The following is an 11,999-nucleotide window of genomic DNA, read 5'->3' as shown; positions in this document are numbered from 1 at the left end:
CAGAGTCTAAGTTAATGACTCCTGGGATGCTTCAGGACAGGACCGCACTCTTTAGGTACTTCATCACGGCCCCCCTTACTGCTCCTCCCAGAGTTACTTCTTACACCTTAATGGCTATTGTCTGGAGGATGATATGCTGGCCTTTGGCCAAATCCAGAAGAGGAACAGAACAAATCTGCTTTCTATAAATAAATCTCCAAACTTGCTAGCTAAGTGTATAGCTGCAAAAATACTGAGTACAATAATGGTGTTAACTTCAGATTTTTAATTTAAATTTAGAAAGTGTATTTCTGCAAAGTCAGACCCAGCTGTAGCGAGCTAACAGAGAACAAATGGTATGACAGAGCTTACAGAGCTTCACCGAAGGGCAGTACATGCTGTCTGCATGGAGCTGCTGCAGAGCAGGATAGCACAGACCCCTGAACACCCTTGGCTGATCAGGAAAAAAAAAAAAGAAAAAGAAAAAGAAAAAAAGCAGCATGCTCTTTTTTCAATGAGTCAGTGTACTCATGGATGAGTACTGAGCCAAGAATCTGCCTCTTCCCCTTTAGGTCACTTTCAGTTTTATTTCTTGTGTATCTTACACATCAAGCAGCTATTACAAGCCACTTTCCTCATCACACACGCCTACTCTGGATATAACCATTTCCTTGCATTGCTTTGGGCAAGCTGTGTTTCCTCCTGCACGTCCCTCTTTTAGTCTGACTTTGAGCTCTTACGTGTCTGAAAGCAGGGCTAATGGAATGAAAACACTCCAAGACAACAGGGGGACAATAAAATCCATATAGTAGATAAGTTATGCTGCCAGTTGCAAGGAACAAACAAATCTGTGCAATCAAGGGAATACAGCTCTCTAAGATGCTGTCTATTTCCTGCTGCTAAACAATTTGGGGATGGGCTTTTATATCCCTTAGCAACCTAATGTTCCCAAAGTCAACAGGAATTTTGGCACAGCTAACTCCTGTTAATGAGCTGTTTGCGATGCTTTAAAAAAAAATTATACAGCCTGTCACTGAAAAAAATGCTTCTCTGATTACAGCCATCTCAAGGAAAGGGTAGAAGTGAACCGCAATTAACCTCTTTCCTTCTGCTGTCCATCATGTTGTCAGCATGTAGCTGCGTTATTGTGCTACAGAGATTGCTTGGGCACGTTCCCCCCGTAGCACACACTCAGCTGTCTGCAGCCTGGGCCATCTCCGCATCCATCTTATGAAGATGACTTTTATCCTGATGGCCTAGTGTTTTCTCTATCTCTGTTTTCACTTTAAGCTGACAGTCCCAAATTGCATTCTGTATACTCTGCAGGTCCCACTGGGTTCTCAGGAGAGCATCATCCAGTGTGAAAACACCGTCCCGTATTCTTCGCACTTGCGTGCACACGGCAGATGATTTCAGCTCCAGACCAATCTCATGAACTATTTTTCGGAGGTACTGCTGAGTCTCATGCAAGCACTGGATTTCTAGGAGGACAGAGAGGTTCCTTCAGAAGCAGCAAACAAACTCAGACCTTGTCTGTAAATCCAGACATCGCTCACAGTTACCTGAAAGAACTGGCTTGGTAAAAGAGACTATTTCAGATACAGCATGGCTGGATTATGATTTTTCAGAATACTGCAGGGTGTCTTAGCCCCTCCCAAAATGATACAGGATACATACAGGAGAGTAATGTAGAAATTAAGGTATTTCAAAGCGGGTAAGAAAAGGTACCTTTTTAGTAAAACAAATAATTTGTGAGGAGACTGGCTGCAGGAAAGCAATCCACACTTTAAAAAAAACCCCGTAACACTGAACTGCATTACGCTGAAACACCAGGATAAGGAAGAATTTTGCCTCCTGTGTATTCACCATGCAAATTTTCTTGCTTCAGTCTAAGATCTGGAACCAGCAAGGAATAACCTGTGAGCTAGGTGCACAGCTGGCTTGATTTATAAAGCAGCTTTGGTATTGTGAGGTTCCAGGTCTTGCCCTACCAAAAAAATCTTTCAACTGCACTAAAGAGTTCATCTAACAAGGAGGTGCTTTTGTGACTCTGGAAACTACAAAACATTAAATTCTCTGTGGAGATTACCAGTTACGTGTTGATAAAAAGTTCTAGCAATTCATTTTGCATTAAATCACAAATAAGAAACTGCAATTTACTGACTGACTTGCTGTAATACATACTCAGACTTCCCCAGTACATTCTGTACCAGTCCTACCTAGCTGGAATTCTGGAAGTGTGAACTGGCGGCATCGGATTGCTGTGATGATTGGAGGGCTTTTTCCCATGGGGCGGATCAACCCTTTGACAGCCAGCTCATACGCCTCTTGTGTTTTCATATCAATGTTAGAATGCCTGGAAAAAGAAAAAAGGGAGCAGACACTTAGTACCTCTCTTCAATGGGATTCAAAATATCTCCACCCCCAGTAAAGCAGAGCTGCAATTTTTATTCTTAAAACTGCCTATGTGTTGAGTCTTTGCATATATTTTAATGCTGTACGTGTACTGTCAGTAGTGTAGCACGGCTTGGGATGGAGGTACTTGGTCATGTCTACAAGATATTTTTGTAGGTCCTAGTGTAGCTAATAGGTCCTAAAATAGCTGGAGATTTCAGGATACAAGGACGCTTAACTGCAACCTCTCACCAGAGCACAGAGCACTCTGAGTAACTTCTCTCTGTTCCTGTCTAGCACTACAACCTTTAAAGACTTTGATTATGGCTAACAAAATCATCCCAAATCAGCAAATGGCAGTTGGATCAGGTCAGCTGCATTTCCCCATTGGATACGTACATCAGCAGGGCCTTATGATTTGTTCCTTGAATGACAGCGAGAATCCGTTCCAGCTTCTCCCTTGTGATATGATCTGCAAACATTAAGGCAGAAACAAAGTCTCAATTATCCACCCAGAAACTGGAAAGAGACAGCAGTCTGAAATGTGCCATCAGGGTATTACTGTCCCTTTGGCAGGCAGTCACATCAAAATGGGCTGATGAGAACCGCTGAGGTGGCTTTAGCAGAGTCACTTCTCCTGGCTGTACTCTGGTAACGCACTGAGCAGCACAGCGCCGGGCTACAAAGGGAAGAATTATTTTGCTTAATTGATTTCGAGATGTTGGCTCCAGTTTCTCTTACTGGGTGTTTGAAGAGTTTCATTCAGTTAAAGTTTCTAACCACTTTCTCTTAAATATGATTTACAGAGAGATCTGCGACCCACCCAATACAGTAGCAACCACTGTGATCAGGACTCATACTGGCTTTGTCTATATCGTGGTTGTATTTAGAGCAGGTGGACTATGACATCAGGATTGCACACGGGCTGTGTGTAAAAATAACGACCAGAAAGCACTTAAGATGTACCTTTATCATTGTGCAATTTACCTGGTTAAATGCTTTACAGTTAGCATGTTGTTTGGTATTCTGGTTTGGGGTTTCATTTTTAAAAATACATTAATTCAGTTTCTTACCAAATGTTGTCTTCTCTACTAGCTTCCCCGTGTCTGAGAAGTCATCAGTGGCTTTACCAAACAGCCCACCAACAGTGTAAACCTTGAAGAAGGGCAAAGAGTGCAATTTATCAAAGAAATACTCCAAGCAATAGAGTAGCAATATTCTGCCATGCAGCTGCCAGGCAGTGCAGGCTATGACAAAGTTGCACAAAAAGACAGCAGCGTCCTCTGCTCATACAGCCACGTGTGGATGCTCATGTGATCGATGAAATTCCAGACCCTGGAAAGCTCTCAAAAGCGTTGGTGGGTTTGAGATTCAAAAGCAGAACCACCGTCACAGGGCCAGTCTGGGTCACTGGGGCAGGGAACAAGTGTGAGGTTGTGCTCGGACATTGCGAGGCCGGTCAGAGCCAAGACCTACCTTGGTGAGGTGGCAGTTGTACAGATCAGCGAGTAGCTTGTTCCCATCGCCTATGCCAAGTACTGAAACACAGAAGATGGGGAACCCGTTATTCAGCCGCACGGAAAGTTACTGATGTGCATTCACACAGCGTTGCACGCTCACGTTGCCCTTTCTTCCCCCTGGAAGGGCGATGTCTGTGCGAGGTCATGTCTGTGCAATTAGACCCCCAAATTACTGCCTGTCATTAAAAGTATGATAAGGCTGTAACTAGGGCTCTTGGATTTCCCCAGAACTTTCCACCTGGGTACTTCAGGGCAGATGCTTAGCAATGCTGGCCACAGGGAAGCCAAATCAAGTGGTGGGGTGGAGATGGGGGGTTATGTGGCCGATTGCTGATGGTGTCACCAGCAGGAGCCTGGTGCCTCACAGTGCCGGGGTACAGGGTCGCTCCCGTCTCCCGGCCTTGCCAGTGTCTTGTCGCATCATTTCCTCTGCGTTTTAACATTTATACTCCCAGCTGGGTTGTGAGACCCGGGGGATGCTGCTGGGTCACGGCTGAGTGTTCACCGCTCCTTCCCCACGTGGAAACCCATCACCGGCGGGACGCGGCACCGTTCTGGGACGAGACCCACCGAAGACTCCCGAGGACTTCACGTCCAGCCGGTGACCCGCTCCGATCTTCAGCTTCCTGAACCGCGGGCCTCGGACTGCAACGGAGACAGTGTCGGGGCCGGTAGCAGCCTCCGCCACCCCGGGGGCTCCCACCGTCCCGGGGCTCCCACCGCGCCGCCCCCCCCCAGATCGAGGCCCCGCGGCGGGTCTTACCGAGGGGGTGGTCGGCCAGCACCGGCACCCTGGTGGCCACCAGTCCCACCGCCCCCCCCGGGGCCGGTAGGAACCGGACGTGCTGCCGCGGGGCGCGCCCCGGCGCCGCATTCAGCTCTGCAAGAGAAGCGGGGAGACGGTCAGGGGCGGCCGGCAGCCCCCCGGGGGAGCGGGGGTGTCCCCACTGCCGGTCCCCACCGCGCAGCAGCCGCAACTCCACCGCCTCACGGACGCAGCTCCACGCCACCCCCGCCGGCTTGTAGACGGCGAAGAGCCCGCCCGGCACCGCCGCCATGTCGCGCTGCCCGCCCCGCTCCGCCCGCTCCGCCGGGCGCTTCCGGGGCAGGCGGCAGCGCGGGGCGGCGGGGAGGGGGGGGAGATGCTGCTGCTGCGGCGGGCGGCCGTCCCGCTGCTGCGGGCGGGCCTCGGTTCCCCAGGCAAGTGCCTTCCCCCGTCCCCGTCCTCCGCGGCAGCCTCGGGACCGACCGGGCGGTGGCCGCCCCGCTCCGGTGCCCGCGGGCGCTGGGGTCTCTCCGGGCCGGTTCCTCACCCCCTGCTCCCCGCAGGCAGGGTCTGTCTGAGCCGCGCCGAGCCGCCGGCCCGGGATGGCCGCAGCGGGGAGGAGGAGGAGGAGGAGGAGGAAGGGTGCTACCAGCTGTACCCCGGGCACATCCCCACCAGCCCGCTGCAGAAAGCGCTGCTGGCTGCCGGCTCGGCCTTTATGGCTCTCTGTGACCCCTACAGACACGGTAAGCTGAGCTGGGGGGGGCTCTTTCCACCCAGCGGCCTTATTAACGTCCAGCAAATCCTGCCCCGTGTCTCCCGGGAGTTTCTCATGGGACTTTTAATTCTCCTCCCATTGGGTGAGACATTTAGTAATGGGGCAAGTGCAGGGCTGAGCCCTGGCCCAGGGCAGAAGGCTGTGGAAAAGTGGGTGAGGAACCCCAAACACACCCCAGTGATCTCCTCCTGGCCCCCTGTGATGCCACCCACCCCATCTCATTCCTCCTTGGTCCCCCAGGCCTCACGCCTGCTCCTACGTCCTTCTCTGTGGGTGTCACCGGGGCAGAGCAGCCCCGAAGCTGAAGATCCGTGGTTTGTGGGGCTCCTTGCTTTGCCACAGGCTTCCTGCCTGCTCCTGGCCGAGGGGTTCGTTGCCTCATTTCCTCACCTGCCAACTGAGGACAGCTGGATGTTGCAAAAACCACTCTTGGGTCACTCTCTGGTCTCTCTTTCAGACATGGTGGCAGTCCTTGGGGAGACCACAGGCTGCCTGGCCCTGCCCAACCTGCGAGACAAGATGAAACACCACCCTGAAGGTTACCGCATCCTCCAGTGCGTCCCTCCGCATCCCCCCCTCCCTCGCCGCGTGGTTGGTGGTGGGAGGGAGACACGAGTCCAAGCACATTTCTTGGGCCCTGTGAAGGGAGAGCCCTGCACTCCCTGGCTTGAAAATGGCACAGGCGTTTTGTTAGCTCTAACCCTCCAGGTTGTTTATTTTACTCTATTTTTAATGATCACGAGAGTTCTGTGGCAAGTTTAAGGGCAAGAGCAGAGCAGGCGCTGGGCCCAGCCCTATTTCAAATGTTGCTGTCTGTCTGTTCTGCTTCACTGCTGGAACTGGCAGGTGCCAACGCAAGGAGACGCAGCAGCAGGCACAGGGGAGAAATCCATGGACGTGGTGGGTTTTCATCACTGCTCAGCAATGGGTGAAAACCCACCACGTCCATGAATTTCTCCCCTGTGCCTGCTGCTGTGTCTCTTGCATTGGAGACTTCGTCTCCACTGGTCTGCCTCCTCCTTAGGCACCTCCGTATTTTCTTTTTCAGTGCCCGCAGCATCTCCCTAAGCTGTGAAATGAGGCCACTTCTCTTGTCTTCCTTGTTAAGGCTTGATCGCTTTTGCTTCCATGTCTGCAGGGACTTGTCGAGCGCATGTCGGGAGGGACTTTATGAATCTCTTATTAACCAAGATCTTACTGCTTATTTGCTTGCTTTCTCCCTGCTCCTTCTTATGTGTCACGCCTGCCGCTTGTGTATTGTTTGGGTTGTACCACATAGGGGCTGGGAAGAAGCTGCCTTTTGCCTCACGTTTGTGCAGAGCAGCCTGATTCTGGCTCCAGATGCTGATCTGGCAAAGGACACAGAGCACCAGGATGGGGCCGAGGAACTGCCCACGGAGAGGGGACAGCAAAGCCACCGAGGGCTGGGGAGAGGTGTCCCCACCGGCTCCTTGCCCCGTGGTATTGCAGGGATTTGTACACACAAGTCTTTTTTTTTTTTTTTAATCCTCTAGCTGCTGAGGTCCCTTTGACACCAAATACAGAAGGAAGAGCCTGCAGCCAGGGTGAAGCTGGTGCTAGTCCTGCTTATCTCTCTGACACCTCCACTCCAGGGGCTGAGCAGCTGCTGGATCCAGGGCTTTTATCATGGGAAGAATTTATCCTGTGTATGGAAATAAAAGAGCTTTTGTTTAGTTCCAGGGCTGTGGGGCACCTGTTTGCCAACAACCTGGAGAGAAGACCTTTCCATGCACGGTTGCCACGTGGCTGGCGGTGAAACCCTGAGCAGGAGAAAAATTAAACCTGTGTTTAGAACAAATTCCCTCCCCTTTTTAGGGTTCCTTTGAAGCTCTGGCTGCTTTGCAGAGACGCTAAAGAGCTCTGCTCTCCGGGGGCCGGCTGTTGCTGGAGACTGCCTGGCTGGCAGCCCACATGGCAGCAGCATTTTGGTGCAGAGGACACCGGTGTTTTTGCAACTGGAGTTGCTACAGGAGCACAAGATGAGAGCTCTTTTGTTGCTAAGGCTTCAGGTAGATCCTTTAAGCAATTTGTGTCCCAGCTTCAGCAACAGAAATAAGGATGATGCTATCCCTGCAGTGAACAGTCAGGATCCGTGCAAGGAAAATGCCCGGGAGGGGCAGAGGCAGGGGATGAGGGCTTCCAGGGGCTCCCTTTCTCCAGGACTCCCTGCTGTGGGTTTCACTGGGAGACTCACTGACCTGTGTTTTCCTTTCAGGGAACGGCCTCGCATCCGTCTCTCCACCCTGGACATGTCCAAGCTGCGGGGGCTGCCGGACGGCTCGCTGGGCCGAGAGTACGTCCGGTTCTTGGAGGACAATGTGAGTGTGGGGTTTCACAGGGTGCAAACGGCTGTACTTGATCCCTGTGTTGAGAGCATGGATGTGCTTTAGAGGGAGATTGGAGCCATGGAGGAACCTGTGGGGGACCCTCCAGGAATGAGAGGGAGCTGGGGAGACCGGATGAGATGCTGAGTGTTGGACAGTGCTGGATTTGTCACCAGTGCTGCACAGTCCTTAGTTTTCATCTGTGTAAATGACACTGACCCCTGTTATTGGAGGCCGGGAGATGCACTGAGGAAAGGCACTATGTATTGCTGTGCATTAAACAATGAGGCCAGAAACTGGAGGTTTGGAAGGGGCTGAATTGGACCTCTTTGGATTTGCAGAAGGTTTCTCCAGACACCCGAATGCCACCCAAGTTTGTTGATGATGAAGAGCTGGCGTATGTGATCCAGCGGTACCGGGAAGTCCACGACCTGATGCACACCCTCCTGGGCATGCCAACCAACATGCTAGGTGAGCAGCAGCGGGCTCAGAGGGCTGAGCTGCGATGCTCAGCTCCATCTCCCAGGAACGGAACAGGCTGCACCGGTCAGACTCCTTGATCCTCAGCCCGGGTTGGTGTGCAGGGCGGTTTGCATCATCTCTGTCCTGCATCACTGGCTCTGTGGTGACCGAGAGGCCATGGGATGTCACCTTTCCCCTGCTGGGAGATGCTCTGCCCGAGCCCTGGGTTCAGGCAGCTGCTGGGCCTGCTGAGTGGGTGTTTGCTGCCTGGCAGGGAGGGTGGCAGGGAGGGAGGAATATTTCGCAAGCTCTGAGCGAAGGCAGAAGTGAAGGGTTCCTGGTTGCTCCTTATCTGTGTGTCTCCATGTCCTTTGCCCTCATTTTGTGTCTGACTCAAGAGCAAGCCGCAAGTTGAGCCTTGCTGGTGAGCCTGCGGGAACCAGCATGTCAGGTCTCCTACGCAGGCTTTGGCTGAGCCCTGGCAGCATCTGTAAAAGGTCTGTCCTGTGCCGAGAGTCAGGGAGAGCTGCGCAGGGAATCAGGCTTCAGCAATTGCGTTGCTCTGCAGGGAGCCGGCCTGCCTGGGAGGTGTTTCCCAAGCTCATGGGGCATCACTGTGGGGTGCTGCTCCTGTGGGCCATCCCTTTCGTGTGGGTGGTGTATGATGAGGCTCATCCTGGCACAGGATGAGGCCACGGCCAGCCCTGGGGAGCATTCCTGAGTCCTGCCACAGGGACGGAGGGGATGGGTGCGTAGCCATCCCGGGGAAAGGGCAGATTGTGCACCTGCATTGAGGGACCGCGCGGCCCTGGCTGGCCCTCGACCCGGGTGCCCTGCCTGCTGACAGCCTCCCTGCTCCCTCCCAGGCGAGGTCGTGGTGAAGTGGTTCGAAGCCGTCCAGACGGGGCTGCCCATGTGTGTCCTGGGAGCAGTGTTTGGCCCTGTCCGTCTCAGCGCACGGTAGGCACCAGCACTGGCCGATGAGGAGGGAGTCTCTGCCCTGGGGATGTGCCAGCCTGGGTGATGCTTTCCGGTGTCCTCTGGGGATGAAGAGGGTACACTGCTAGTTTGCAGGGGGAGTCAGTCAGGGATCCCTCATGTGAACCTGCTACTCTGTCCCCACAGCCCAGGGAAGCGGTGACAGCAGGAGGCATGGCTTTGCCTAGTTGCTGAAGCAGAACCTGATGCTTCATCTACTTCCAGCACCAAATCTCCTGTGCCAGGCAGGAGGAGCAATGCCCAGGCCTGGCTGCCCATGGCTGGGCACGTGTTGAGAGCCAGCAGGACCGTCACCACACTGGCGACCGTTCCCTGCCCCACCACATCTGTTTTGGTGGACCAGCACCGTTTGGGGAGTGGAGAACCTGAGGTCTGGTCTTGGGTTTGCTGCCAACTGTAACCTTCCTGGCTCACTGTCCTCTTCTGTGCCTCAGTTTCCCCTGTGAGTTAAGCAGGAGGGATGCTAGAAGGGTGGAGGGGTACATGGGACACATGGGTTTGGCATCTGCCTGCAATGGGGACTTGGAGAAGGAAATAAAAAACAAAACGTGGAAATCAAAACTGTCACCTCCTGTATTGTTTGTTCCAGAAAGCTGCAGGTCCTGGCCACTGAGCTGGTTCCCTGGGCGATTCGGAGCGGGCGCAACGCCAGCTGTATCCTGAACGTCTACTACGAGCAGCGCTGGGAGCAGCCAGTGGAGTCCCTGCGGAAGGAGATTGGCATCTTCCCTCCCCCGGCCGTTCGAGTGTGAGAGCTCAAGTCCGGGGAGGGGACAGGGAATCCCCGTTGGCAGCAGCAGCTGTCCCCAGCCACGCTCCATCTCCTGCCCAGGAGCACAGCGTGGCTCTGCTACCAGCCGCTGCGGACCCAAGGGCTGAGTTTTCTCCTGCCAAGAGCTGGCACCCTCCTGTTGGTAGAGGACAAGTGGCACCTCCCTGTGCCATGACAAAACTTGACCCTTTTTGCTGTGTGTGATTCAGTGGAGGGATGGCAAGACCCGCCATGCCTTTGCCAGCTGGGTCTGGCTGCTCGGGTACCCCCCAGCAACAGCGCTTCAGTACTGATGCTCTGAAATGCTGGGATGGGAAGGGAGCAGAGCTGGTTTACAACACACTGCAGTAAACTGCTGCCTCAGCCTTCTGCAGCTCTGGGGCTGTATAGGTAAATCCCTTCTCCCACCCCCCCTGGAAAGGTTGAGGCTTAAAGTCTTAGGGCCACCCTGGACTGGAGCTAAACTAGTGATTCACAGAGCAGCCCAAGGGCAGGTTTGGTATGTGCGACAGTGAAATCCCTTCTTGTGCTGGTGCCTAACTGGTCTCCTGATGGGTCATGTGGGACGTGCCTCACGCCTTGGAGACCAGGCGGTGTGCGATTGCATGCCCACAGGAGCAGGCAGGGAAATACCTTTCAATACTATCCCTGCTGGATTGGCTGTTCGAGAGCTGATCCCAGTCTGCTGTGTCTCCCTGTAGTCCCTCCCCATCAGAAATGCTGAAATCCACGTGATTGCACTGGGTTTTCAAGAGGAATCATCCCCTCCTTGGGCAACAAAATGACGTGATTGGGAATAAGGGGCTGAATCCTGAGAGTGCAGAAACGGCGGCTGCTTGCACTGCGTCTGGGAGCTGATTGCTGTCTGGGTTAATTAAACAGGGCTCCAGACTGCCAGCAGCTGGAGAGCAGAGCTGTCGGATGCGAGGGCAGAGCCACGAGGCCGGGGGCTCTTTGTACATGTGGGTTTGCTGTTGAAATTCCTTCTTGCTTAATAAAATCCACGGTGGAGCTTGTGGTTTGTTACCCCTCTCCTTCCACCCCATCTCCCCTTCTGAGGGGGAGATCTGGTGTGAAACCTCACCCCTTTTCAGCTCCAGTTCTGCTGTTCTTTGTGGTGGCAGGTGATAGCAGGGCACACGGGTGCTCGCGCATCCCTGGGGACCGGCGTGCAAAACGGGCTGTGGAGCTGCAACTTTCCAGCTGGGATTTGGGTGTGCTGGGCTGCTGAGTGGCTCCTGGTGGTGGTTGTTGCAGAAAGGCCCAGACAGGGGAAGATCGGGGTGCGGAGCAGGAAGGGGGGCAAGGCCGGGGACTTCCTAAAGTGGTCCTGGTTCCCAGGGGAGGGAGGGGGTGCTCTGACTGGGGTCCTTTGGTGGTCCTGGGAGGGGTTATGCAGCCAGGGGACTGGGCGTTGCCCCGCTGTGAGATTCACTGGCCCCGTCCCAGTCTCCTGAGGGATGCTGGAGCAGACAGGCAGAAGCAGAGGCTGATGGTGTGTCACTCCATCCGCAGAGGCTGAGCAGGGACAAAGCTCTCGGTTTTTGGGCTACGTTTAAGAGCAGACACCAGAACAGGGACTGGCTTCCTTCTTGCGCTGCCTGACTCCCCGTTTTCAACTTCTCCCTCTATCCCCCCCCATCAGCCACGCTTTGGGTTTTTCTCCAAAACCGGGCTCATGCCTCCCGTTGGCCTCTGGAGTTATTTCAAGAAGATAATAAAAGATATCATATAAATACATCCTTCAGCTGGTGGTGAAATGCACAGAGTGGGGGTTGTCCTATTGCACTGGTCAGGATGAAAGAAGCGTTTGGCCCTAAAATGACCTGAAAATGTGCTTTTCTGCATCAGAAATGTGTCAGAGCTTTGGGGTGGTTAAACCAAAGGGCAGAAAAGATTCGTCGCTTCCAGAAGCTGTGAGCAGCGATCAAGGAAACACGGGAAATGATGGTCACGAGAGAGGGTTTCACTGCACTTTGGGTTA

General features: G+C 53.7%; 2 protein-coding genes across 3 annotated transcripts; one reads left to right on the top strand and one right to left on the bottom strand.

Annotated features, from left to right (window-relative positions):
* Positions 1-245: 245 nt before the first annotated feature.
* TRUB2 (TruB pseudouridine synthase family member 2) lies at positions 246-4,962 on the bottom strand. Its single transcript, XM_074890966.1, has 8 exons — positions 4,855-4,962; positions 4,657-4,773; positions 4,464-4,538; positions 3,850-3,911; positions 3,447-3,528; positions 2,773-2,845; positions 2,199-2,335; positions 246-1,460 (listed from the first exon to the last, which is right to left on the bottom strand). The coding sequence occupies exons 1-8, from the start codon at positions 4,949-4,951 to the stop codon at positions 1,171-1,173; spliced, it is 933 nt and encodes a 310-aa protein (XP_074747067.1). The 5' UTR covers positions 4,952-4,962; the 3' UTR covers positions 246-1,170.
* Positions 4,932-11,033, top strand: COQ4 (coenzyme Q4). 2 transcript variants are annotated; one of them, XM_074890965.1, is made up of 7 exons: positions 5,025-5,097; positions 5,227-5,405; positions 5,895-5,991; positions 7,674-7,776; positions 8,124-8,253; positions 9,111-9,204; positions 9,833-11,033. In XM_074890965.1, exons 1-7 carry the CDS (start codon positions 5,036-5,038, stop codon positions 9,993-9,995), a joined length of 828 nt encoding a protein of 275 aa, XP_074747066.1. In that variant the 5' UTR covers positions 5,025-5,035; the 3' UTR covers positions 9,996-11,033. The 2 variants fall into 2 exon arrangements, with proteins under 2 accessions (XP_074747065.1, XP_074747066.1); XM_074890964.1 differs by having other exon boundaries at positions 4,932-5,405.
* The last annotated feature ends 966 nt before the right edge of the window (positions 11,034-11,999 follow it).

This window comes from Strix uralensis, chromosome 21 (assembly GCF_047716275.1).
Source record: "Strix uralensis isolate ZFMK-TIS-50842 chromosome 21, bStrUra1, whole genome shotgun sequence".
Classification (NCBI taxonomy): Eukaryota; Metazoa; Chordata; class Aves; order Strigiformes; family Strigidae; genus Strix; species Strix uralensis.
This window is presented reverse-complemented; position numbering and strand designations above follow the sequence as displayed.

Excerpts from the sequence above, each read along its gene's own strand:
- COQ4 (XM_074890964.1), top strand. The coding sequence starts at position 5,036 with ATGCTGCTGCTGCGGCGGGCGGCCGTCCCGCTGCTGCGGGCGGGCCTC. Across the intron at positions 5,406-5,894 it reads CTGTGACCCCTACAGACACG|ACATGGTGGCAGTCCTTGGG; the intron begins GTAAGCTGAGCT and ends TCTCTCTTTCAG. Across the intron at positions 7,777-8,123 it reads TCCGGTTCTTGGAGGACAAT|AAGGTTTCTCCAGACACCCG; the intron begins GTGAGTGTGGGG and ends TTGGATTTGCAG.
- TRUB2 (XM_074890966.1), bottom strand. The coding sequence starts at position 4,951 with ATGGCGGCGGTGCCGGGCGGGCTCTTCGCCGTCTACAAGCCGGCGGGG. Across the intron at positions 4,539-4,656 it reads GCTGGCCGACCACCCCCTCG|TCCGAGGCCCGCGGTTCAGG; the intron begins GTAAGACCCGCC and ends TCTCCGTTGCAG. Across the intron at positions 3,912-4,463 it reads GAAGTCCTCGGGAGTCTTCG|TACTTGGCATAGGCGATGGG; the intron begins GTGGGTCTCGTC and ends TCTGTGTTTCAG.